Below are 23736 nucleotides of genomic sequence, written 5' to 3' on the forward strand. Positions count from 1 at the left end.
TTTATCTTCTTTTTTTTTTTTTTAACATTTATTCATTTTTGAGAGTCAGAGAGAGACCGAGATGAACAGGAGGGGTAGAGAGAGAGGGAGACACAGAATCTGAAGCAGGCCCCAGGCTCTGAGCTGTTAGCACAGAGCCCGACGCGGGGCTCGAACCCAGAACCACGAGATCATGACCTGAGCCGAAGTTGGATGCTTAACTGACTGAGCCACCTAGGTGCCCCCCACTTTAATTATCTTTAATAGTAGAGGCCAAATCTCTCTCCTGAGCTACAGACCCGTACAATCAACAACAACTTCCTGAAGAGCTTCAATGGGGTCTCTCATCAGCAACTTTGAAGCAACCTATCTACACTGCAATCATCTTTGCCAATATTTGACATGTTTCCTAGGTTCTAGGGGTAAAGCAGATCATAAATAAATGCTGGCACCTGTGGCAAATCAAAGGCATTTAAATTAAATTTTAAAAATTAATAAAAAACCTGTATCAGGCAAACATTGCATCTGAGACAAGATATGGAATGGTCCTTCAATTTTCAGTCCCTGCTATATATTCTAGTTAAAGACTCCAGTCACTCAATGAGATAATGAGATACCTGTGAGTTCACCTAAACTTATCAACTACATCCAAGTGGTTACAAAATGCTTTTTACTCTTATTTCTGAGATAAATCTGAAATCTATCCCCTCCTTTCCACCACCTCTGCTCCTCTTGATTTTGATAACCATCTTCTGCCTGAACTACAATTGCCTCCTAAGAATATTTAAATTACAGGCTCCAAGTAATCAGATGGTGAAAAAGATTTAGTGGGTTGCAACAAGCATTTTAAAACAGAAAACTTCAGAAGACGTTCTACATAATATAGGTAGATACTATAGTATGACTTTTGTTTATGTGTGCACCCCCATCTTTGTACTCCTCTTGAGGAGACCAAAAAAGTGTGAAAGCAACCAATTTATCATTACCTGCCTCTAATCTTATAATGGCAATGCGTCTGCTTTTACAGCTTTCACAATTACACAGTCATGCAGGTCCTTCCCTTAGGCTGGACAATTGCTCTCCGTTATTCTGGATACTGTCTAGGCTCTTTAGAAGAGAAGTAAAGTCTTCTATGATCTCACCTTTACTTATGTTCTTTTGCTGACACCCCTCCTCAAGACATAGCTTACATTTTGGCATTCCATTTATATGTGGTTTCCCAGAGGTGCCTATTTCACTGTGCTTCTGAATAGCATATTCTCTCTGCTTGGAATACAGTCTCTCCACTTATCTTTACAATTAACACTGTTCACTGATCAACACCCAATCTTAAGCACCATTTTTCTAAGAGGTCTTCCTTGATGAACCCCATCTTTATTCCTGAAGATCTGACCACTCTCTGTTTTGTGCTACTATTTGTACAGATCTCTACAATAGCAGATTTAGTATCACTTACCACACTCCTTTACCAACAGTATCTACTATGAGCCAAGCTATATATTAATTTTCTCACAACCACCAGGCTAAATAAATATTATCTTGATTTTTAAAGATAAAGAAACTAAAGTTTAACAACAAATAATTTGCTGGTAAGAGGTGGGACCAGATTTCAAATCCATCTCTACCTGGCTTTAAAATCACTATTCTTGGGGTACCTGGGTGGCTCAGTTAAGGGTCCAACTCTTGGCTTTAGCTCAGGTCACAATCTCACGGTTTCATGAGTTCAGGCCCTGCACTAGGCTCTACGGTGGTGGCACAGAGCCTGCTTGGGAGTCTCGCTCTCTCCCTTCTTCTCTACTTCTCCCCCACTCATGCTGTCTCTGTCTCTCTCAAAATAAATAAGCTCAAAAAAAAAAAATAATAAATAAATAAAATCACTATTCTTACTACAACCTCCAAACCATAGAGGACTTCGAGATACCTGGTACAGGAACCATGAACCCTCAGCATACAGCAGGTAAAAGTAAAAGTCTGTTGAATAAATGAATAGGCTCTCAAAGTCTTTAGTAAGAATCCCACTTGAATTATTTAAAAATACCAGCTTAAAGTCTTCATTATGAATAAAGAAGTTTTTTTTTAAATGTTTAGTTTGAGAGAGAGGGAGAGAGAGCAGGGGAGGGACAGAGGGAAGAGAGAAAGAATCCCAAGCAGGCTCTGTGTTGCCAGCAGAAAGCCCGACATGGGACTTGAACTCATTAAACTGTGAAATCATGACCTGAGCTGAGATTAAGAGTTGGATGCTTATAACCAACTAAGCCACCCAGGCTCAGTAAAGAGTGACTATAGAGTTTTAAAATGAATTTTATTTAAATTTCATTAAATCAGTCTGACAGGGTAGACCTGATTTATGCTGAATTCCATTCAGAACTAAGTTTACCAATTTGGGACATATTTTATGTCAGGGCACTGGTCAATAGTTATGAACCCTGAAGAAACTATGGGTTATGTTTCCTAGAGTCTTCAGGCCTAAGGGGTATAAGCTGGCCTAAGTGTCCTCAGGCTGCACTTTAAGGAAGCCATTAAAGACACTGAGAGGGGTGCCTGGGTTGCTCAGTCCAACTTTGGCTCAGGTCATGATCTCGCAGTTTGTGGGTTCGAGCCCCGCGTCGGGCTCTGTGCTGAATGCTTGCTCAGAGCCTGGAGCCTTTTTCAGATTCTGTGTCTCCTTCTCTCTCTGCCCCTCCCCTGCTCATGCTCTGTCTTACTCTCTCAAAAATAAATAAATGTAAAAAAATTTTTTAAAAAATAAGGTCACTGAGAAACTGGTGGAAATGTGTCCAGAAAAAAAATGAGAGATGATAAACATGGGCTAACGTTTAGAAACTCTCAAGCTTATGCCACTAATGGGTTTCTACATATCTAAATCATCTGAGAATTTCCTAACTCTCGTTGTGGCAAAATAATATTTATTCTTCTTTGGTGCTTTCCTAAATGTTTCTGTGAAGATTTCTGTGCATAAGAAAACCACGGTCTTTAAGGAATTATTAAAAGCAAAGCATAAAAAATCCTGGTACAAGTAACTAGCTTAACATTAATGCTTATTTCTTAATAAGGAAATACTAATTGTAAGTGAAACCCATCCAAAGAGAAAAGGAAAAAGTATTTTAAAAATTCTCCCAGAAGAGTAATATGTAAGGTTTTAGTCCTACTTACAACAATCCAGTTCATCTGATTTGTCACTGCAATCCACATTATGATCACATTTCTTATGTTTTCCAATGCACTGACCATTGGAACAGCGGAACTGGTCAATTAAACAAAGCACTGGGAAAAAAATGCAAACAGTTTTCTTATTTTGACTATCATGTAAAGAGAAACTCTGGCAAGAGTCAAAAGTCACTTTCTGGGCACAAATGAAAAACCAATTAGACTTTAAAATATAACTTAAAAATTATTCTCTGGAGATTTCCATTGGTAGAGAGAAAAAAGTGGAAAAAGAAATCCTGCAGGAAATTTCCTATTTTGTTCTCTACATTAAATTGCATCTTTCATTAATAATTCTGTTAGGAATTAAAGAATTTTTTCTACATGAATTTCTAGACACTAAAAAAAATCTAGAGCATTTATTTGCTTGTTTTTACCACGTTAAAGGTTAGTGGTGCAAAGAGGAAAGTGTGAAATTATTTTATATTATAATAAATTAATCCACTACTTTAGGGTCCACTGGAAACAAGGACTATCTTTACATACTGAAGGTCTAATCTTTGGACCTCACTTCTCAGTGTGCAAAGCTTACTAAAGTGTAGTACCTTTTGCATGTTAAGTGAATTAAAACAATAATCTGGAAGAGGCTACCAGACTTCAACATAATCAAGCCAAATGTACCTGAAATAAAACCCAAATTTACCACTGAGCCAAAGCAATACTCTGAATTTCAAACAACTGAACATTAATGGGAAAAAAAGGCAGCCAGGCCCTACGACGTCTCGATACCTTCACAGTTCTTCTCGTCGGACTTATCCTGGCAGTTTGCATCTCCGTTGCATCGGAGGGCACCATCGATACACTGCCCACTGGCACACTGGAACTGGGACTCGGAGCACACGGGGCAGTTGAGCTCGTCACTGTGGTCTTCACACTCAGTAAACCCATCACACCGCCAAGCCACAGGGATACAGTCAATTTCTCCCGTGAAACAAGTAAACTGCTGAGGAGAACATGTTGGGGGCTCTTCAAATGACCAAGGGGGAGGGGAGTGACAAAAACATAATAGTCACACAAAGGTACAAACACACCTGAGTGAAGCTCATTTAATATTAACATATGCAAAACACTTTTTAACATATAAAGTTTGTAAACTATCCCATCAATCAGAGAAGAAATACAATTTTTACACTATAATGTTTAGATTCACGAACTTACAAAACTATAAGGCAGAAGTATTCTCATATATTATAATTCAAGTAGGATTATTTGCAGTCCATTATAATCTCACACATAATTTAGGGATAATCACTATAATTACCAACCTCCAAATATTTTAAGTTAGGCTCAAATTCATAAGTTTTCTAGTGCTGAGACTTTCAGAGTGGTCCAGGAACTCCTGGGGAGGGGATCTACAAGGTCAAAAGCGTTTACAATAATACTGAGATGCCAGTTGCCTTTCTCACTGTATTTGCACTGATGTTACAAAAGGAATGGTGGATAAAAGTCTTGGAACCTTAGCAAATTCAAGGGAGTGGGATCAAACTGTACTAGTAGGCATTACAGTCTACACAGCCACACACTCACAGTTAAAAAAAGCCAGTTTTATTTTTAAATGTTCTTAATGACTCCGTAAAGATATTAACTGTATTAAAGTCAACTCTTTGAAAACATGCTGTCTCCTCATAGTGTTTGATAAAATGCAAAGTATGAATAGAGCTCACGTTGCATACCTAAGTATGAGGATTTCTCCAGGGAAAGCACTTTGAGTTGTAAACTCAACCCAAAATGTAACACCATTTTAATTTTAATTTAAAAGAACTAACAAACTTACAGTTATTTGTACTTGGGTATTTGGTAGGAAGTTTTTAAAAAATGAAACAGTGAGCCTGTTACTTCAAGGAAAATCATGGCAAATCAGAACACTGTAGTTTTAAAGCATAATGTAACACTGGAGCTTTCAACCAGAAATTATAATTTTGGAGAATCTGTATCTAACACGGTAAGCTTGACAGATTCCCAGTACTTAAAAGGTTGGTTTTTTTTTAATGTTTATTTTTGAGAAGGAGAGAGAAGAGAGAGGATGAGGGAGGGGCAGAGAGAGACCAGACAGAGGATCCAAAGGGGACTCCTCACCGATAGCAGAGAGCCAGATGCAGGGCTTGAATCCACAAACTGTGAGATCATGATTGAGTTGAAGTCAGACACTTAACTGACTGAGCCACCCAGGTGTCCCAAAAGTTTTTCTAATGAGACTGGTAGTGATATAAACATGTGGTTTTTTATATTGTATAATGAAATTCATCAAAATGTGAAGGTCTGGGAATTTCCGGTTGAAATTCTAGTATTTCCAAATGACCACTGTAAGGTTACAAAATCAGGTCTGGGTAAAATATCCAATGAGAGGACAAAACAGATCAGTGGAGGTTAATTTAAGAGAGTCGGAGAAGATAATGGTTTCCAATTCCACACTGCAACTAAATCTGCAGTAAACTACCACTTGTCAGTATCTGGTGTAGAATTCAAGATATATGCATAATTATCTGAAAAGACTAATATTATAGTTCTCTGTTTTCCAACTACACTTGAGGCTAAATTTTCTCATATATTTCAACCAAAACTACATATTACAACAGATTGAATGCAGAAGTAGACATGAGAATCTGGCCTAACATTAAAGAGATATACAAAATGTAAAAACAATGCCACACTTTCATTAAAATTATTTTGCTTCCAAAAATATTGTTATTTCTTTTTTAAAATAATTTTTAAATATTTACTTGAGAGAGAGAGAGAGCACTCACAAGCGGGCGAGGGGCAGAGAGGAGGAGAGACAGAATCCTAAGCAGGCTCCACACCATCAGCGCAGAGCCCAATGCCGGGCTTGAACGCACAAACTGCTCAAGATCAAGACTTGGGCACTTACCCAACTGAGTCACCCAGGGGCTCCAAGATAGTTAAAACTTTCTTAACAAGTTTAACTTGAGAACATAAGCGTTTATTATTGTTATTTTTAATAAATATTTTTTAAAGTTCTTGATTTTAAATTCTACTACAGTAAATACAGATAAACATAACCCAAACAAAAGCTGTTTGAGGACCTTGATGATTTTTAAGAATGTAAAAGTTGCTAATGCCACTTTGAGAATTGCCATTCAAGCCCAATTTGTTTATTTTGCAAATGAGGAAACTGAGGCTCAGAGAGACTAAGTGGCTGCCCAAGGTCATAGTGCTTCCTACACACAAGGGTTAATTAAAAATAAAAGATTGGACCAAAAGGACAGCCTCTTTAGTTTTAGCCCATTGCCTTTATATCGCAGTTTTGTGGACTTCATTTAAAAACTTGTCTGTTGGGGCGCCTGGGCGGCTCAGTCGGTTAAGTGTCCAACTTCGGCTCAGGTCATGATTCTACAGTTCGGGGGTTCGAGCCCTGCGTTGGGCTCTGTGCTGACAGCTCAGAGCCCGGAGGCTGTTTCAGATTCTGTATCTCCTTCTCTCTCTGACCCTCCCCTGCTCACACTCTCTCTCTCACACAGAAATAAATAAAACATTAAAGATACATAGATAGACAGACAGATAGATAGATAGATAAAACCTGTTAGTAAATTTTCTACATAACATAACTTTATTAATATGACTATGGATCAGAACCTCTTATCTTTAAAGTAGGGCATACTGGGGCAGCAGCTCGGTGGCTCAGTCGGTTAAGGGTCTGACTCTTGTTTTGGTTCAGGTCATGAGCTCACGGCTTCATGGGTTTAAGCGTCACATCTGGCTCTGTGCCGGCAGCTCAGAGCCTGCTTGGGATTCTCTCTCTCCCCTCTACTGTTTCTCACCTACTCATGCTGTCTCTGTCTCTCTCAAAATAAACAAACAAACAAAACACTTTAAAGTAGAGAATATTGCAAATTACAGGTGAACATGTTACATGGGGAATTTGAAGTATTAATTATAGAGGGAATTTGAGCCTATTATGTATTCAGCACTATACTAGATCATGTGGAGAATAAAAATAGGTAAATAGGATCCATGTCCTTAGAGAGCTTATAATTTAATCTGGGCTGGGAAGAAAGAGACTAATGAATATGAAACAAAACATTACTCTGAACTGTATGTCAGGCAAACTGTAGTAACAAGTGCTACAATCCAGAGAATGGAGAAACAATACTGGCTGGTGAAGGTTTTAAAGATCATGAGAAGATGCTCCTTGAAAAATAAGATTTAGGATGGCATGCAAGAAGAGAAACACATCTCTGAACCACCACAAGTAAATTCACAGAAGCAAAACCGAACAGAACATACAACAGTGATCATTAACTCTAAGCAGCCGAACAAAAATAAAGTGAGATACCGAAGGAGGTGGATCGGTAAGACAGCACAAATGAAAACACATCTTAGGGTCAGGCAGAGGAATTTACCTCCAGTGTATAATAAATGTTAAATAACACACACTCTTATAAGATTTTAAGTAATCCCTATACGCAGCATGGGGCTTAAACTCACAACTCTAAGATCAAGAATCACACCAACCGAGCCAGCCAGGCACCCCCACAAAAAAATGTTATATACAAACACTGGCTACAGTTTTATTCTTAAGAACAGAAAAATGAAAACAATCAAAAGCCACTCAACAGGAGAATAAATATATTTTGGCATATTATACAGTGAAACATCACCAAGCAATAAAAAAGAAAAAAACTACTGATATACTCCACTATATGGCTGAAGCTCAAAAATATTAACCAAGAGAATCAGATACAAAAAGCATACATACATCATGATTCCTTATATAAAATACAAGAACAGATAAAGCTAAGTTATGGGTATAAAAATCAGAATAGTGGTTACTTCTATAAGAGAGCCAGCTGGGAAAGGGCATCAGGGTATTTTTCTTAATGACACACTGGATATATCTTGAATGCTGGTAACCCATTTGTTAAAATGCTCTATTAATGTAATACAAACATTTAAAAAATTTAAATACATACATTGAAAATAATCACTAATATGAAGAAAAAAATCAAAGGCCTTTTTAAAGACATTTCCTTTAAAAAATTTTTTTAATGTTTATTTACTTTTGAAGGAGAGGGAGGGAGACAGAGTGTGAGCAGGGAAGGGGCAGATAGAGAAGGAGACAGTATCCAAAGCAGGCTCCAGGCTCCAAGCTGTCACCACAAAGCATGAGGCGGGGCTTGAACTCACGAACCATGAGATCATGACCCAAGCCAAAGTCGGACGTTTAACCAACCGAGCCACCCAGGCGCCCCTAAAAAGACATTTATTTTCTAAATGGAAGATGGTTATCTCTGACTTAGTTCTACCTATGTCATCATTACATAAAGGTAAGCATTTCTAAGATTTGTCTTATTAGAGTATTACTAATCTAGCACCTTGATATGGAAACACTTGCTATTTTTTTTTATTGTGGTAAAATACATGTAACAAAGTTTACCATTTTAACCATTTTAAAGTATATGGTTCAATGGCAGTAAGTACATTCACATTATTGTGTAACACTTGTTATTCTGGGGGGAAGATATTTCAAGTACCAGAGCTTAACTTTTACTGTGTAAAAGTGTACTGTGTACACATTTGATCTCCCCAACTAAACTATACACTCCATCTCAAAGAGCTTCAAATCTCTTGCAGGCAGGGCAGAGCGCCTCACAGGTGCTACTAAATACACTGTTAATTATTTTTAAAAGTAAAGTTAGAAGAATAAAATATTCTTATAATACCATCTCATCAACAATTTTTCTGAGTGTATAAACCAATCTTTGTTTACAGAAACGTGTATTTAAGTAGTTGTTATCATAGCAGAAAACACCATTAACTCTTTTTTCTACTTGAGCCAAATTTGCTACATTTTTATTTGAGCTTATTGTCAAAATGTTTAATAGCTATATAAACTCAGTTACTTAATTTTCTTATCCTTAGAAATTAGACTGCTTTCACATTTCTGCCACTGTAGAGAAAGAATAGTCTTTTTCTTTCAGTTGAGTTAATTTAGAATTATCCCCAAGAGGATTATTTCGGAATCAAGGGAGTGAATATTACTATGATATTTAATGTTACCACAATATGCTTTGACAAGGGAATGTACCAATTTGTTATGCTCTCATGAGTGATTGAACCATTTTTACTACACCGTTATTATAGTGATCCCTTAAAAAAATTTTTTTTGGTAGGCAAATAAGTAAAAACAATAGGGAACTACTGATAGATCTGAATAAAAGAATATTCTTTTCACTGGATACATTCCCAGCAATGATACCTAAACCTGGTAGAATCTAGAATTCAGTAGATGGAGCATATAAGAGCTAGAATTAGTTCATTTCGTTACTTTCTGGGGTGAAAAAAGCTACTTTATTATTGGGAAATACACTCATACACAAGATGAGTTTCTCCCAATAAGGGCACTTCTGCCTTAGTCTCAAGATTTATTACTTGTCATGATGGATTCACTCTCTGAATAACCCAAAGGGCTAGCATAGTGCAGATGAATGGAATACAGATGACTCATCAAGTTAGGAGAAAGGGCAATTTACTGCCAAAGGACAGAATGCTAATTATGGAACATGTTAACTGGCATTTGGACTTGTACAAGAAAATAATGTATTTACCTCCACATGATAGCTCATCCTGAAGCAGAACCAAGTGCATGGGGCAGGAGCACCGGGTAGTACCATCTCCTTTTACAAGACAAATATGTGAACAGCCACCATTATCCTGAGCACAAGGGTGCTGTCCTGAAAAAAAGAGAAGAGAAAAGTAAAGAGAAAAAGGGAACAGGAGGGACAGTAGGAGAGGGAGAGAGAGAGAAAAAGGAAAGTTGAGGGAGGGAGGAAGGGAAGAAAGGAGTATAGCCCAGTCAATATCAATTATTTATGAACTGCCATGAAAACAAAATGTGAAATTACCTTGGATTTATATATAATTATAATACATATAAAATATATATATATATGCAATAATAATACATAATATGGGGCGCCTGGGTGGCTCAGTTGGTACAGTGTCCAACTTCGGCTCAGGTCATGATCTCATGGTTTGTGGGTTCAAGCCCCGCATCGGGCTCTGTGCTGACAGCTCAGAGCCTGGAGCCTGCTTCAGATTCTGTGTCTCCCTCTCTCTCTGACCCTCCCCTGCTCATGCTGTGTGTGTCTCTCTCTCTCAGAAATAAATAAAACATTAAAAAACATAATAATACATAAAAATATAATTCCTTACTCTAATCGCCACAAAAAAATGCAAGAAAATGAGAGCAATTTTAAAATGCAAAATACTTTTATCTAACCACTGTCTTTACATACTCCTATCTAAAAAAAGTTGATTACTGAAACTAAAAACAATGTTTTAGTTTTAGTTTGGGGAGAATGCAGAAACCTGGATAATATTCTATTTAAAATATAAAAACTCTTCTAAAGATTTTAACTCAGAAATTCTACCTTTATAAAAGATGATTTTACTTAAAAACCTTATTATTTTAATGAAATATAGAAATGATAAAATACAGAAAATTTGAGTTGTTACGTTAAAGAAAAAACTTAAGTTCACATGGATGGCAACCACTCAGAGAAAACAAAAACTATTTGATCAACTGCAAAAGTAACTTGCAGTGTTACAAATGTTCAATTTCCTTATATTTGGGTTAAATTAAACAAAGTTAAGCAACTTTTCAAAGTCTGCCTCACAAATTATGTTTAATGAAGTTGTTTTGAATTTTCTACTTAGCCTGTGTTAAAACTTGACATCTGTCATCAGAATACCAACATGTAATATAGCCACCCACTTATTATCTGCCTTCTCAATAACACATCACCCTGTTGCCAGCATGGGCTGATGTGACTAAAGGACCCAGCTATCTATAAATGAGATGTGCTCTACCATGGATGTCTCCAAGCGGGTATCAGCCATACTATAGTAGAATACACAACCTACATAGCACAAACTTTATTCCACGAGGCTTTGATAAAAATCTCACTCTCTTTAATCTTATTAGAAATTTGAAAAAAGAAAAAAAAAAAAAGGTTCTTCCAAATATAAAACCATACTTAAGTGTTGAATTATTAAAAAAAAGACATTCCCCCTAAAATTCTGAAAACCTCCATGGAGATATTATACAATAAAATAATCATTCATCAACTGAATAAATAGCTTAGAATTTATTACCTTCTTTTTCTAAAGTTTATTTTTGAGAGAAAGGATGAGTTGGGGGGAGATGCAAAGAGAGAGAGACAGGAGATCCAAAGTGGGCTCTGGCCTAACAGCAGAGAGCCCGATGCAGGGCTTGAACTCACAAACTGTAAGATCATGACCTGAGCCAAAGTTGGGACACTCAGCCAACTGAGCCTCCCAGGCACCATGAAATTACTGCCTTATTTCTATTAAGTTTTCAGCAATGAGTCACATGTCATAACTTAAGAGTGACAACAATTGTAATTCTCAAATATCCTGAACTTCTAAAGTTCAGGAACAGTGACAACATAATGAAGACATGAACAAGCAAAGGTGCTCTCCTTCTTTTCTCCTTTCATTCTCCAGTTTGATTTGAAAGCACTGTGCTGAGAAGTTAAGGATTTTCAATAGCTCTCTTTTTAATATTTCATTTAACACTAGGGTTCCTGGTACGATCACATAAAACCCATAGTAGTGATTGCCATGAGGGGTCTTTTGATATTAGTAAGAAATCTGAGCAAGATAATGAGCCATATTAAAAAGTTTCCAGTAAGATTTAAAAAAAAAAAAATCATGGTTACTTTTCTAAGCTGAGAATTAAAAAATTTATCTGGGAGGAAAACAAACAAGCACTTGTTAGGTGTAGTCTTCTGTAAGTTCATTTCGAAACTTTTGAAAACACGAATTATTAGTTTATTTTGTTTTTGCTTATTAAAAAGGTTATTCCAAGGTAACTATATTCATCATTATATAATTTTTGCTTTAATTCAAACTGTGAGGGCAAAAGAAATACATACTTTATACCAATACTCTTCATGGGGCTAAGGTGAGAAAGGAGGCATGACAGGGAGAGTGCTGTATCCGGGGCAGTTTTTGAAAATGAGCAAGACCATTTCTTTCCCCACTGTTGTTTTATAGGGAAAAGATGTTTAATTTGAAAAAGTTCCCAGATGAGTTTGAAGTAAGGTTTTAAAAACACAAGAGTATAAAAATCAGCAAAATTAAAAGTGCATAAATATCTGTTATTAAAAAAAAAAAAAGGCAAGAAGGGACAGAACAACATCTTAATCTCTTACGACAAACAGGAATTCTGCAATTAGCAGTACGTCATCAGCACTTACTATATTCCTGAAGGTTCAGCTCCTTTACTGCATGAATGTCACTAAGCTGGGCAATTCGAGCCTGGACTTTGGTTCTACCCTCTCGACCTGTCATGTCAATTTTTTCAATCATTTGCTGCTGCTTATCAATCCAATATAGCCAGTTTTCAAACACAGTCAGTCCCACGGGCTGCAAGATATTGGAGTCTTCTAATACTATCCGGTTGGCACCTTGGAAGGAGAACATTCAAGAGCAATGATTCATTCATGTGGGTCAAGTCACACATTCAACAATTATTGATCGAAGTTCAGTTAGATTCTAAAAGTACTGAAAAGGAAAATATGGTAAGTTAGCTCTTTATCACAAAAAGTAAAAATTACTCTCAGAAGATATATATATGCCAGAAAACAGATTAGACATTTAAGTACCAACAAAAGCAAGGAAGTACCCAATACATAGTAAATACCTCAGTTCATAGAAACATGGACAAAAACTTAAGGGTAGTTTTCAAATATTTTAAAAAGCAGACTCTATGTTTCAAATTAAATTTTATGAAAAGCTGTAACATATAAAACAGATAAAAATCGTACTTCTCTGGATAAAGCAGAAACAAACAAAACAACAGCAACAAAACCCTGAAGAGCAGGATGCTTCTGATGGGGGCAAGGCATTCACAGAACAAAAGAAAGCTGGGAAAAAAAAATTCAACAAGAGGGTTTGAAGATAAATTTGAAAAACTCAGAAAGGAGAACACAATGAAAAAGAGATGGAAAGTAAAAAAAATACTCTCAACATCTGAGTGAAAGTTCCAGAATGAGAAAACAAATCATTAAAGAAACAACATAAAAGAAAAAAGAAAACTTGAACTCAAGATGTAAGTTTCCAGGGGCACCTGCCTGGGTGGCTCAATTGGTTAAGCGTCCGATTTAGGCTCAGGTCATGATCTCACACAGTTCATGGGTTCGAGCCCCATGTCTGGCTAGTTCAGTTCAGAGCCTAGAACCTGAAGCCTGCTTCAGATTCTATGTCTCCTTCTCCCTCTGCCCCTCCCTTGCTCACGTTGTCTCTCTCTCTCTCAAAAACAAACAAACAAACAAACAAAAAGATGTTAAATTTCCAGATACAACACCTAGTAACCAGTTCAATGAAAGAAAGAAGAAGGAAGTCAGGGAGGGATCACACAAAGGCATGTTATCATTAGGTTCTAGAACATTTAGGAAAATGAGAAGATGTTAAAAGTTTCTGGAGGGGAAAATGAAGGATCAAATACAAATAATCGAGAATCACAACGACATCAAACTTCCCAACCTGAGGTGGCTGAGGACAACAGAGTTCTGCCTTCAAAACTGGGAGATAAAAATAGTTATGAAATGGCAATGAGAAAGAATGAAATCTGGCCATGTGTAGCAACATGGATGGACCTTGAGGGTGTTATGCTGAGCGAAGTAAGTCAGGCAGAGAAGGACAAATATCATATGTTTGCACGTATAGGAGGATTAGGAGGAACTTAACTGAGGACCGTGGGGGAGAAGGGGGGAAATACTGGGAGAGAGGGAGAAAGGCAAACCATGTGAGACTCTTGAATCAGCTGAGAACAAACTGAGGACTGATGGGTGTGGGGGGGAGGGGGGCATGGAGGAGGGCACTTGTGGGGATGAGCCCTGGGTGTTACATGGAAACCAACTTGACAATAAACTATTTGTAAAAAAAATAATAGTAAATAAAAATAAAATAAAAAAATAAAAAATAGTTATGAAACATGAATTCTATACATATCCAAATTATCAATCAAAATGTGAGGGGAAAAAATTCAGACAAATAAATGAAAATTTTTAACCTCCTATGAACCCCTTCCAAGAAGTAATAGAGGATGCAATCTACCAAGAAAAAGAAATTGGCCAGAGAAATGGAATCCAGTAAACAGTGTTCAGCACTAAGGAGAATGGCAGGTGCATTCCCAGGATAATAGTGAAAAGAAGTTGGCCTAAAAAAGCAAACGAATCCAGACTGGAGCAAGATGATAAAGAAATTCAAGAGGTATGCTTTCAATTAAAGAGAAAAAAGATGGACTGCTTGATCCATCTGTATGCACTGAATCAATATTTACATTAGACAAGATTAACTTCAGTGGAAAAAAAGCTACAGAGGGCAACATGGCTAAAGGTAGTATTTTCACAGCCATAAATAACAATTAAGTATGAACTTAAAAATTATGATGTAACTATCCTGGGAGGATAGGAGGAGAGTTCATATGAGTATTTTGGGCTTATATGGTTTAAGGCAGCAAAATCTTTATCTTCCACCTGTAAGTCAACTTGTGATGTGTAAAACTGAAAACCTGAGAAATACCAGTTTTAAGCAAGTTATTTAAAAATAGATGCCTCAGAGCGGGAACTGAGAGTAGGCAGGAGAATGGTAGACTTACTTTCTGTTATAACTAAACAGAAGCATCTGATTTCCACAAATATTTACATGTATTACTTTGATGAGGTTAAGATAAAAATAAGAAGAATGAATTAAAAGGATTAGTTGTGTAAGGATGGTCTCAAGTGGACCACTGAGAAAAAAAAGAGCTGTCACCAGTGTCACTGCAGAGTCCCAGACATGAGAAGGTCCTGATCTCCTTTGATGGCAGTGATAAAAGGAGAAGTAAAATACTGGAATCAACAGTGGAAAGACATACTTGTTTATTCAACAAACTATGCATGTACTAAATGCAGCCCAGTGTAAAAGTGTCTGTGGTCTTCCCAAAATATGAAGCAGAAAGAGATCCCAAGATAAAAGTGTATGATTATCTGTGAATATACAAGGAAGGAAAAAATAAAACTACCAGTTTTACACTAACCTTTTTCAGAAAACAGAAAAAGAGGAAACATTTTATGAGGCCAACATAACCTAAATGGCAAAATGCCAACAAGTACATTGTAAGAAAGGAGAATTATAGGGTAATCATTCTCGTGAACAGATACAAACCCTTAAAACATTAGCAAATCAAATCCAGCAATATATAAAAAGGAAAATGTTATCATTCCAAGTTTGATTTACTCCAGCAAACTAGGAACAAAAGGAACTTTCTTAATCTGATAAAAACATTATCTACAGAAAACCTCAGCAAACATAATAGCTAATCATGAAGCACTGAATGCCTTCCTCTAAATCGAGAATAACAAAACAAAACAAACACACAAGGATTCTATTGTTCTATTCAACACTGTCCTGGAGGTGTCAGCCAGGACCTTGTTCCTACGGTAACAAGGAAAAAGTATTGCAAAAGAAGAAACTAAACTTTCATTATTTGTAGACAAATGGTTCTATGACATACAAAATCCTAAAGAAATCACACATATATGAATTTAACAAGGTCTGTGGGAACAAGCTCAATATAACAGAATAGGAGACAAAAGGAAAACATGTCTATATTCCAGCCACAATCAGAGAATAAAATATCAAAAATTTAGAACACACTTTACTACTAGCATTCAAAAGCTTCAAATACCAAGGAATAACTCCAGTGTAGATGGGAAAGACCTCTATGAAGAAAATGATAAAACACTGAGGGAAATTAAAGTTCTAAATAAATGGAGGGATATGTTCATAATTTGGAAAATATTATAAAAATAATTCTCTCTAAATTGACCTATAAATTCAAAGCAACCCCAGTCAAAATTGTACTAGGTTTCTTTCATTTTTGGTGGAAACTCAGAAGCAAATTCTAGAATGTATTTGGAAATGCAAAAAAAAAAAAAAAATGCAATTAGCCATCTTAAGGAAATAGTAAGGACGAACACTGCCAAATAAATTTGTTATAACATTATAATGATTAAGACAATAAAATATCATGTAAGACAGTGACCAAGGGAACATTAGAAACAAACTCACAGAAATACAGTCACTTCATTTACAACAAAGGTGACATTAGAAAACGGTGGAGAAAGTATGGTCTTCTCAAAAACTGGTGTTAAGTCAAATAGTAATGCAGGGGGTGGGGGGCAGATTTTAACCCCTACCTCACCCCATGCACAAAAATAAATTGCCAATGGATCTAAATGAGAAAAGTTAAGCAAAAAAATTTTAAGGAACAAAACCCACAAAATATCTCTGTGACTTGGCAGTAGGCAAAGGCTTCTTAAATAGAATGTAAAACGTACTAATCATAAGGGGGAAAATTAGTAAACGGTACTGCACTAAAATTAATAACCTTTTCATCTAAGGACACCATTGGAAGACTGAAAAGGTAAATCACAAACTGGAAGATTTATGCAATACATTACCTTTCCCTACAAAGGAAAGTATAAAGATGTACTAAAAATTATCAAACAAGACCTAAACAAATGGAGGGATCTATCACAGGGATGAAAAGACTGAATTTCTTTAATATGCCCATTCTCCTCCAATATATATGTAACTTGATAATGGATTAATAGTCTGAATAAAGAGTTTTTAAAAATCAGTGGTAGAAAAACGGGCAATAGCAATTCACAGAAAAAATGTGAAATTTCTGAAAAAATGTGAAAAAGTAATAGCAATTCACAGAAAAATGAATGACCAATAAATTAATATCAGACAGGGAAATGCAAATTTTATTAATGAGATATACTTTTAAACTGCTGCAACAGTAAAAATTTAGAAGTCTAACAATACCAAACACTGAAGGGACAACTCACACACCTCTGGTGAGTATTTTAAATTGACATAATCACTCTGAAGAGCAATCTGGATATATCTATTCAAGGTGAATATATACATAGCACATTAAATAGCAATTCTAGCGGCGTCTGGGTGGCTCAGTCGGTTAAGCATCTGACTTTGGCTCAGGTCATGATCTCATGATTCGTGGGTTCAAGCTCCGCATGGGGCTCTGTGCTGACAGCTAGCTCAGGGCCTGGAGCCTGTTTTGGATTCTGTGTCTCCCTCTCTCTGACCCTCCCCTGCTCAAGCTGTCTCTCTCAAAAATAAGTAAAACATCAAAAAAAATTTTTTTAATAAAATAAGGAATTACATTTCTTGGTTACCTGAGAGATCACTGCTTTCAATTCTCCGGAGATCGGAATCTGCCCAAAAGAGTTTGCCCAATCTGCTATCAAGGGCTAACGCAACTGGTTTACTTAAGCCACTAAAAAAGAGGACCTCCCGTTCTGTTCCATCCAAAGCAGCCCGTTCAATTTTGGGAGACCTTTCCTGAAGATTGGTAAAATACATATACCTGAAAAGAAAAGAGGAAATAGTAAGTTTATCAAAGTAAGAAACCATACAAAATGAGAATATTCTTAAGATACAAAAAGTAGAATATTTTAAAATCTTATTTTTAAATGTTTTAGAATGTATTTTTTTAAAGGCCATGGGATACCTTTATTACTTTTGATAACAGTAACACAGGGTATACAAAAGTTTTTAAGGAGCTAATTTTCATGAATAAAATGAAATGATAGACACGGGCACACCTATTCTTTTGGAATATTACAATACTTAAATAAAAAAAAATAATCAGAGAGACCTGGACTCAAAATTTTAAATTCCTTCTCCAATTAGTCTAGTTCATAACTAAAAATAAATCATATATAAATTATTTCTTATATTCAACTTTTAAAGGTTATCTATTTCCTGTAACTCTTTTGAAGTAAGCTCCTTCCCTCGCTGAATTCCTTATAATTCATTCAGATGCAAATAAGTACTATTTTATGAAATGTAAAGCTCTGTATTGAATGAAACATATTAGTTCTTGTCATAAAGGAACCTAAAGTCTGTAGAAAATATAACACGGAAAAACAATGATTGAGGTAGAGGACTAAGCATAACAAGAGAGAGGCACAGATACAGAGTGCTGGGTATCTGAGGAAAGGGGAAAACCACACCAGGGTGGGCTGGGCGAGATGGAGAAGCTCCCTGCAGTTCTAATGGTCTCGGATGTATGGGCAGAAATTAGAACTAAAGCAGTAGTGGCAAAGGAAAGAAATTCTAGGCAGTAAAATCAGAGAAAGCAAAAGTATAAGAAAATGCAGGGGCAGGTAGATAGGGAATATTCAGGCTTTTCACTAAAGCACAGGATATTCTAAGGTAAGCTGAAAAGAGCTGAAATGAGCTGAAAAGGAAGGCTGACAAGGGCCTCAGATGCCAAGATCTCTAAATGCAACCTGAGAAACACACCCTTTCTCCGGGTTTACCACAATGGCTCGAGGTCGGTCTTGCTCGCCTTTTAATACCACTCCAATTGATCTCCCATCTAATCTTGTTACATTAATGACATTGGTGGCCTCACAAGTCCAATAAATGTAGCGGCTATAAATATCAATGCTGAGGTCATAGGGTTGTATTTCCAGGTTCTGATTTGGAACTGAGCTCACAACCACAGTAAAACCCTAGGGAAAGAAACAGACACACACACACACACAGAAAATTAGACTCCAATCCAGAGAGCCCTGAGGTGATCGCTCACTACTGCTACCTAGTACAAACCTGAGAAGGAACTCTCAAGTCTCACCAGACATTTCTTAATAATAGATTTTTTTTTTATGGGTAATGTGCTTCTTTGTTATCAGGCATTTTAAAGGTTCCCTTTGGCTATTATGACATGTAGCAGAGGAGGGAGCTGGGGCCGCATTAGTTGCTCTAGGAGGCTGGCAGTGCACTGATGAGAGTGGGAAGGTGGCAGCAGCGTCCTGTAAACTGGATCCAGCTGCAGCTAGAACCGTCCCTACAAGTCCTCCAAAGCAGTGGTTCTCGACCAGGGGCCTCTGGCACGATGGGCAGACATTTTTGACGGCCACATCTATATGGGCACAACTAGTATCTAGCGGGTGGAGGTCAGGGATGCTGTTAAACAGCTTACAGTATATGGGTCATCCCTCCACAACAAAGAGTTATATAGCCTAAAAATGTCAACAGTGCTGAAGGTGAGAAACCGCTTACAAAGACAACAGCAATTAGGGCCAGAAACCACATTGACTTGTCATGTCCTTCTCCAATCCTCAAACCACCAAAAAAAAAAAAAGTTTTTAACAAAACGAAGCAAAACAAAACAGGTTCTGTTTATCTGTTCTATGTGAATAAATTATATTTCATTTACCTGGCAACCCTGAGATAATATATTCCTTAATGAGACTATCTCATTTATGTGCTGTGTCCTTGGCTGTGTAATAACAGCTATAATTTCTATTACTTCTCAGCCTGTGAGTCCTGGTCTACATAGTGTAAGGTGCATCTGTGATATACCATTATAGCTACACCCCTCAATGATCCTTCAACAGCCCCTAAATAAATGATCAACTCACCCTTCTAAACCTCTTAAAAATAATTAATAATGATAGAACTGTTATTTACTGAGTCTATACATACTATGTAACAGATACTGAGCTATATGTTTTACATTGTTTTCAGCTAAAAAGTTCCTAAGAATCTTAGTGACACAGATAGATCAAAACCAAGGTCTATTTAATTTCAAAGCTTCTAACACTCCATGTAAATGAAACCATAATGGAAAAAAATAAACAGATATGAGTGAGTGGCGGTCACAAAGTCATTACCAACATAATGAACCTAAGTTTCCTTATACAATTTTTATTCCAACAGCATCTCCAACAATTAAGATCTTTGATAATGATCAAAGATCATTAGGAGGAAAAAAAGCTGCTAGGTCCAGAATTTCAGGCTCCCTCCCCCGACTCGAGAATTAAGAAAAACAGATTGGTTGGTTAGTCCAATTACTGGGCAAAGGAAACAGAATTTGAACTGAGCCCTGAATTACCTGGCTGCCATCTTCTTGTGCTTTTCGGATCATGTTTTGCCGTGAGTCAATCCAATAGAGTTGCTTGTCCAGTGGGTCATAGTCAATGGCCCGGACATTCCGAAGGCTGTGGATAGGAAGGATGATGTCAGGGCTCTGCTGCTCATCAATCACCATGCGGTTGATGGCACTTTTCTGACTGAAGAGCAGGAAAGTAGTTGGTGCTTAAATAAAGAAAAGAGCAAATTTTAAATACAATTACTCTAAATCTTGTATCACTCAAAGACTTGATCAAACTCTGTTGTCTACATTTCACACAAAACAGACCCAGACGTTAAAGAGGTAAGGTTGAGGACAAAACCCTCTGGCACGTCCCTAGAAATTCTCCTTAAGGTGACACTAATGAGCACTGTTCTACCAAACCAGTTATGAATTTACCCAGTGACATAGGCCCCTAGACTATTTTGTTCCATCTTGTCCACAGTGCTATAAAAGTAGACTTGATTTCAATAAAGCATTTGATAAAGATATCAAAATTCTCCTTGTGTGCCAAGTGAGTAACCCTACTCCTCCATAACTTATTCCATGGGTGGCAGGAAACCTGGGTTTCCACAGGTCAAGGCAGAAATTTCAAGACTGATTTTAGTCTCAGCTCTCTCATTATCTAGTCACTTGATCATAACTAAGTCACTGAACCTCTTTGGGTCAAAGTTTGCTCAACTCTAAAATAAGGTTACAGCTGTCTTGTCCTGCTCATTGAGTTCCTATAAGAATTTTACATTTATGAAGATACTTTAAGAATTAAGGGCGCCTGGGTAACTCAGTTGGTTAAGCCTCCTACTCTTTTTTTTTTTTTTTTTTTTTTTTTAATGTTTTATTTATTTCTAGGAGACAGAGAGAGACAGTGTGAGCAGGGGAGGGTCAGAGAGAGAGGGAGTCACAGACTGAAACAAGCTCCAGGCTCTGAGCTGGCAGTCAGCACAGAGCCCGACGCGGGGCTCGAACCCACGAACCGCGAGATCATGACCCAAGCGAAAGTCGGACGCTTAACCGACTAAGCCACCCAGGCGCCCCAAGCCTCCTACTCTTGATTTCGGCTCGGGTCATGGTCTCAGAGTTCGTGAGTTCAAGCCCCGCTTCGGGCTCTGCACTGTCAATGTGGAGCCTACTTGGGATTCTCTCAGGGCACCTGGGTGGCTCAGTCAGTTGAGCACCTGACTTGGGCTCATTATCTCAGTTTCTGGGTTCAAGCTCTATGTTGGGCTCAGTGCTGACAGCTTGGAGCCTAGAGCCTACTTTGGATTTTATGTCTCCCTCTCCGTCTGCCCCTTGCCTGCTTGTACTCTGTCTCTCTCTCAAGAATAAATAAACATTGGGGCACCTGGGTGGCCCAGTTGGTGGAGTGTCCAACTTCGGTTCAGGTCATGATCTCTCAGTTCATGGGTTCGAGCCCCACGTGGGGCTCTGTGCTGACCGCTCAAAGCCTGGAGCCTCCTTCAGATTCTGTGTCTCCCTCTCTCTTTGCCCCTCCCCTGCTCATGCTCTGTCTTTCTCTCTCTCAAAAATAAACATTAAAAAAAATAAAAATAAACATTTAAAAAATGTAAAGCATTACATCATTTATACTTCAGTAAAAAAGTGTAAGGTGTTATATAAACATAAAGTAAAATAACTATTGTTTATTGTATCAGTAGTAGCAGTAATAAAGTTAGTACTAATAAAAATTAAATTCTCATGGATTGTAATTACAGGTTTTATTTTGCATTGTGTGGATAATTGCAAGGAAAGCCAGTAAAAATCTCTCTCTTGTTTGTTCTCACAGACATGCACCTGCATACACAAAACTAGTAATAACAAACACTTTATATTCATTATCTCTATCCTTATTAAAAAAAAAAACCCCTTGTATTTATATTTAAAAAAAAATATTAATCTGATATCAAGTTGATGTCCTAGGTTAATGAAATGGGGAATGCAATAGAGATAACCCTGGGGACTCAGCCACTGATTACTATGTAGGAAAACGTCTAGAAAACATCAACATTTGGGGCACCTGGGTGGCTCAGTGGGTTAAGTGTTCAACTTCTGCCATCAGCATAACGGCTCAGGTCACGATCTCATGGTTGAGATCAAGACCCACTTGAGATTCTCTCTCTCCCACTTTCTCTGCTCCACCCCTGCACCATCTCTTGCTCAAAAAATAAAATAAAGAAACAGCATTTGACAGTGCTACCAACAACTTCAAAGTCTATTAAGTATTTCGAAGATCTTCATTAAACCATATATAAAAATTCCATAGTTATACTCCATTCTCTTGGTATTCAGTCATCACCTAAATTCAGTAGAATTTTTTTTTCATGGACATAAACATAAATGGCCAATCTAGAAGTCCTTGCTGTATTTCCTCCCAGGGCCCATTCTTCACGACTCCATCAGGTGTGGTTCCCTGGTTTACTGTACATTTACATGCAAATGGCTTAAATCCCAAGGAAACTCATTGGTACTCATAAGAAACTTGGTATTTAGAATACTGAAATTCTTTTGTTTTTTTAAATGAAGCATAACTGACACACAATGCTACGTTCACAACACTGAAATTCTGCCTTATGTAAATTCTTCACTGGCGAGAAGCCCATACCTGGCTTGGAAGATTCAGAAAGGATCCCCAGGACTGCACTGGAACCCTCCATTATCTGGAGTTGGCTCCAACACATACTGGTCTAACAACTTTTAGCAATTTGAGTAGAACACCCACCCTAAGTAGTAAGAATGTGTGTCACAACAGGGTAGCTTTTTTTTCAAAGAATTATTTTTTGGCAGTACCACTTTCTTGTAATTGAATAAAAAAGGGGTGGGGGGAAGCTCTAAAGTTTCCAACACAAAAATCACCACTTAGTACTAAGACATACAATGAGGCTTAGACTCCAGAGTTTTAGTTGCAACTTTTTCTGCCGGGGAAACAATCAAATATATATTTGGCTCCTACCATTTTTACTGGGCACTTTTTTTGTTTGTTTGTTTTTTTTGAGGGGGGCAAGTTTTAGCCTTCAATTAGATAATACAATTAGGTGTTTTAGAAATGTAGATTAAGACAAAGTCAAACACAGCTTCAAATAAATGCTTGTTTTGAAAGGTCTACATATGACAGTAACAGAAGCTGATGTTTTCACTTATTTCAATGAAGACTTGATTCACTCATTCAGCGCTTAAGTGACAAAGAATATGCAATTTTGTAAGCCCAAATCCACCCTAATTTATGTAACCCCTAGCTCCCTCATCTCCTGAAGAACGGTACTTTAAAAACTGTCATACAGGCTGAGTTTTACATTCTCACAATGTAGACAGACGTGGTGTGAAGTAGGAGGGAGGTTTTCAGCTCCTTTCGAAGGTATAATTGTTCACCTGCAGCTTACAGGAAGGCGATGCTCTTGTGGAAGAACTTCATAAACTACAAGGCCAAGTCCATCTCACCTGACTATGCCGTTTGTGCACTGTGCCAAGGGCATGAGGAGGGACCAAAGTCCAGTCCACACTTTATCAGCCAAGCCATGCACCTGTGTGGCTGCAACTGCTGAAAGGAAACCATCTTTTCCTAATTTGCACAAAGGTGCCAA

General features: G+C 37.4%; 1 protein-coding gene across 3 annotated transcripts in view; it reads right to left on the reverse strand.

Annotated features, from left to right (window-relative positions):
* The window catches only part of LRP6 (LDL receptor related protein 6), a 179677-nt gene that overhangs the window by 29463 nt on the left and 126478 nt on the right, over positions 1 to 23736 (reverse strand). For all 3 annotated transcript variants that reach the window (XR_005529788.1, XM_039239926.1, XM_039239925.1), the window contains exons 13-19: positions 20144 to 20346; positions 18547 to 18758; positions 17415 to 17605; positions 12423 to 12632; positions 9747 to 9872; positions 3913 to 4149; positions 3133 to 3243 (exon numbers count right to left, since the gene is read on the reverse strand). Coding sequence is in view for 2 of the 3 variants with exons in the window: in XM_039239926.1 (XP_039095857.1) it covers positions 3133 to 3243; positions 3913 to 4149; positions 9747 to 9872; positions 12423 to 12632; positions 17415 to 17605; positions 18547 to 18758; positions 20144 to 20346 (1290 nt within the window). In the remaining variant the exon portion in view is untranslated. The remainder of the gene's footprint in view (positions 1 to 3132; positions 3244 to 3912; positions 4150 to 9746; positions 9873 to 12422; positions 12633 to 17414; positions 17606 to 18546; positions 18759 to 20143; positions 20347 to 23736) is intronic.

Source organism: Hyaena hyaena, unplaced genomic scaffold, assembly GCF_003009895.1.
Source record: "Hyaena hyaena isolate Hyena2069 unplaced genomic scaffold, ASM300989v1 scaffold_164, whole genome shotgun sequence".
NCBI classification, from domain to species: domain Eukaryota; kingdom Metazoa; phylum Chordata; class Mammalia; order Carnivora; family Hyaenidae; genus Hyaena; species Hyaena hyaena.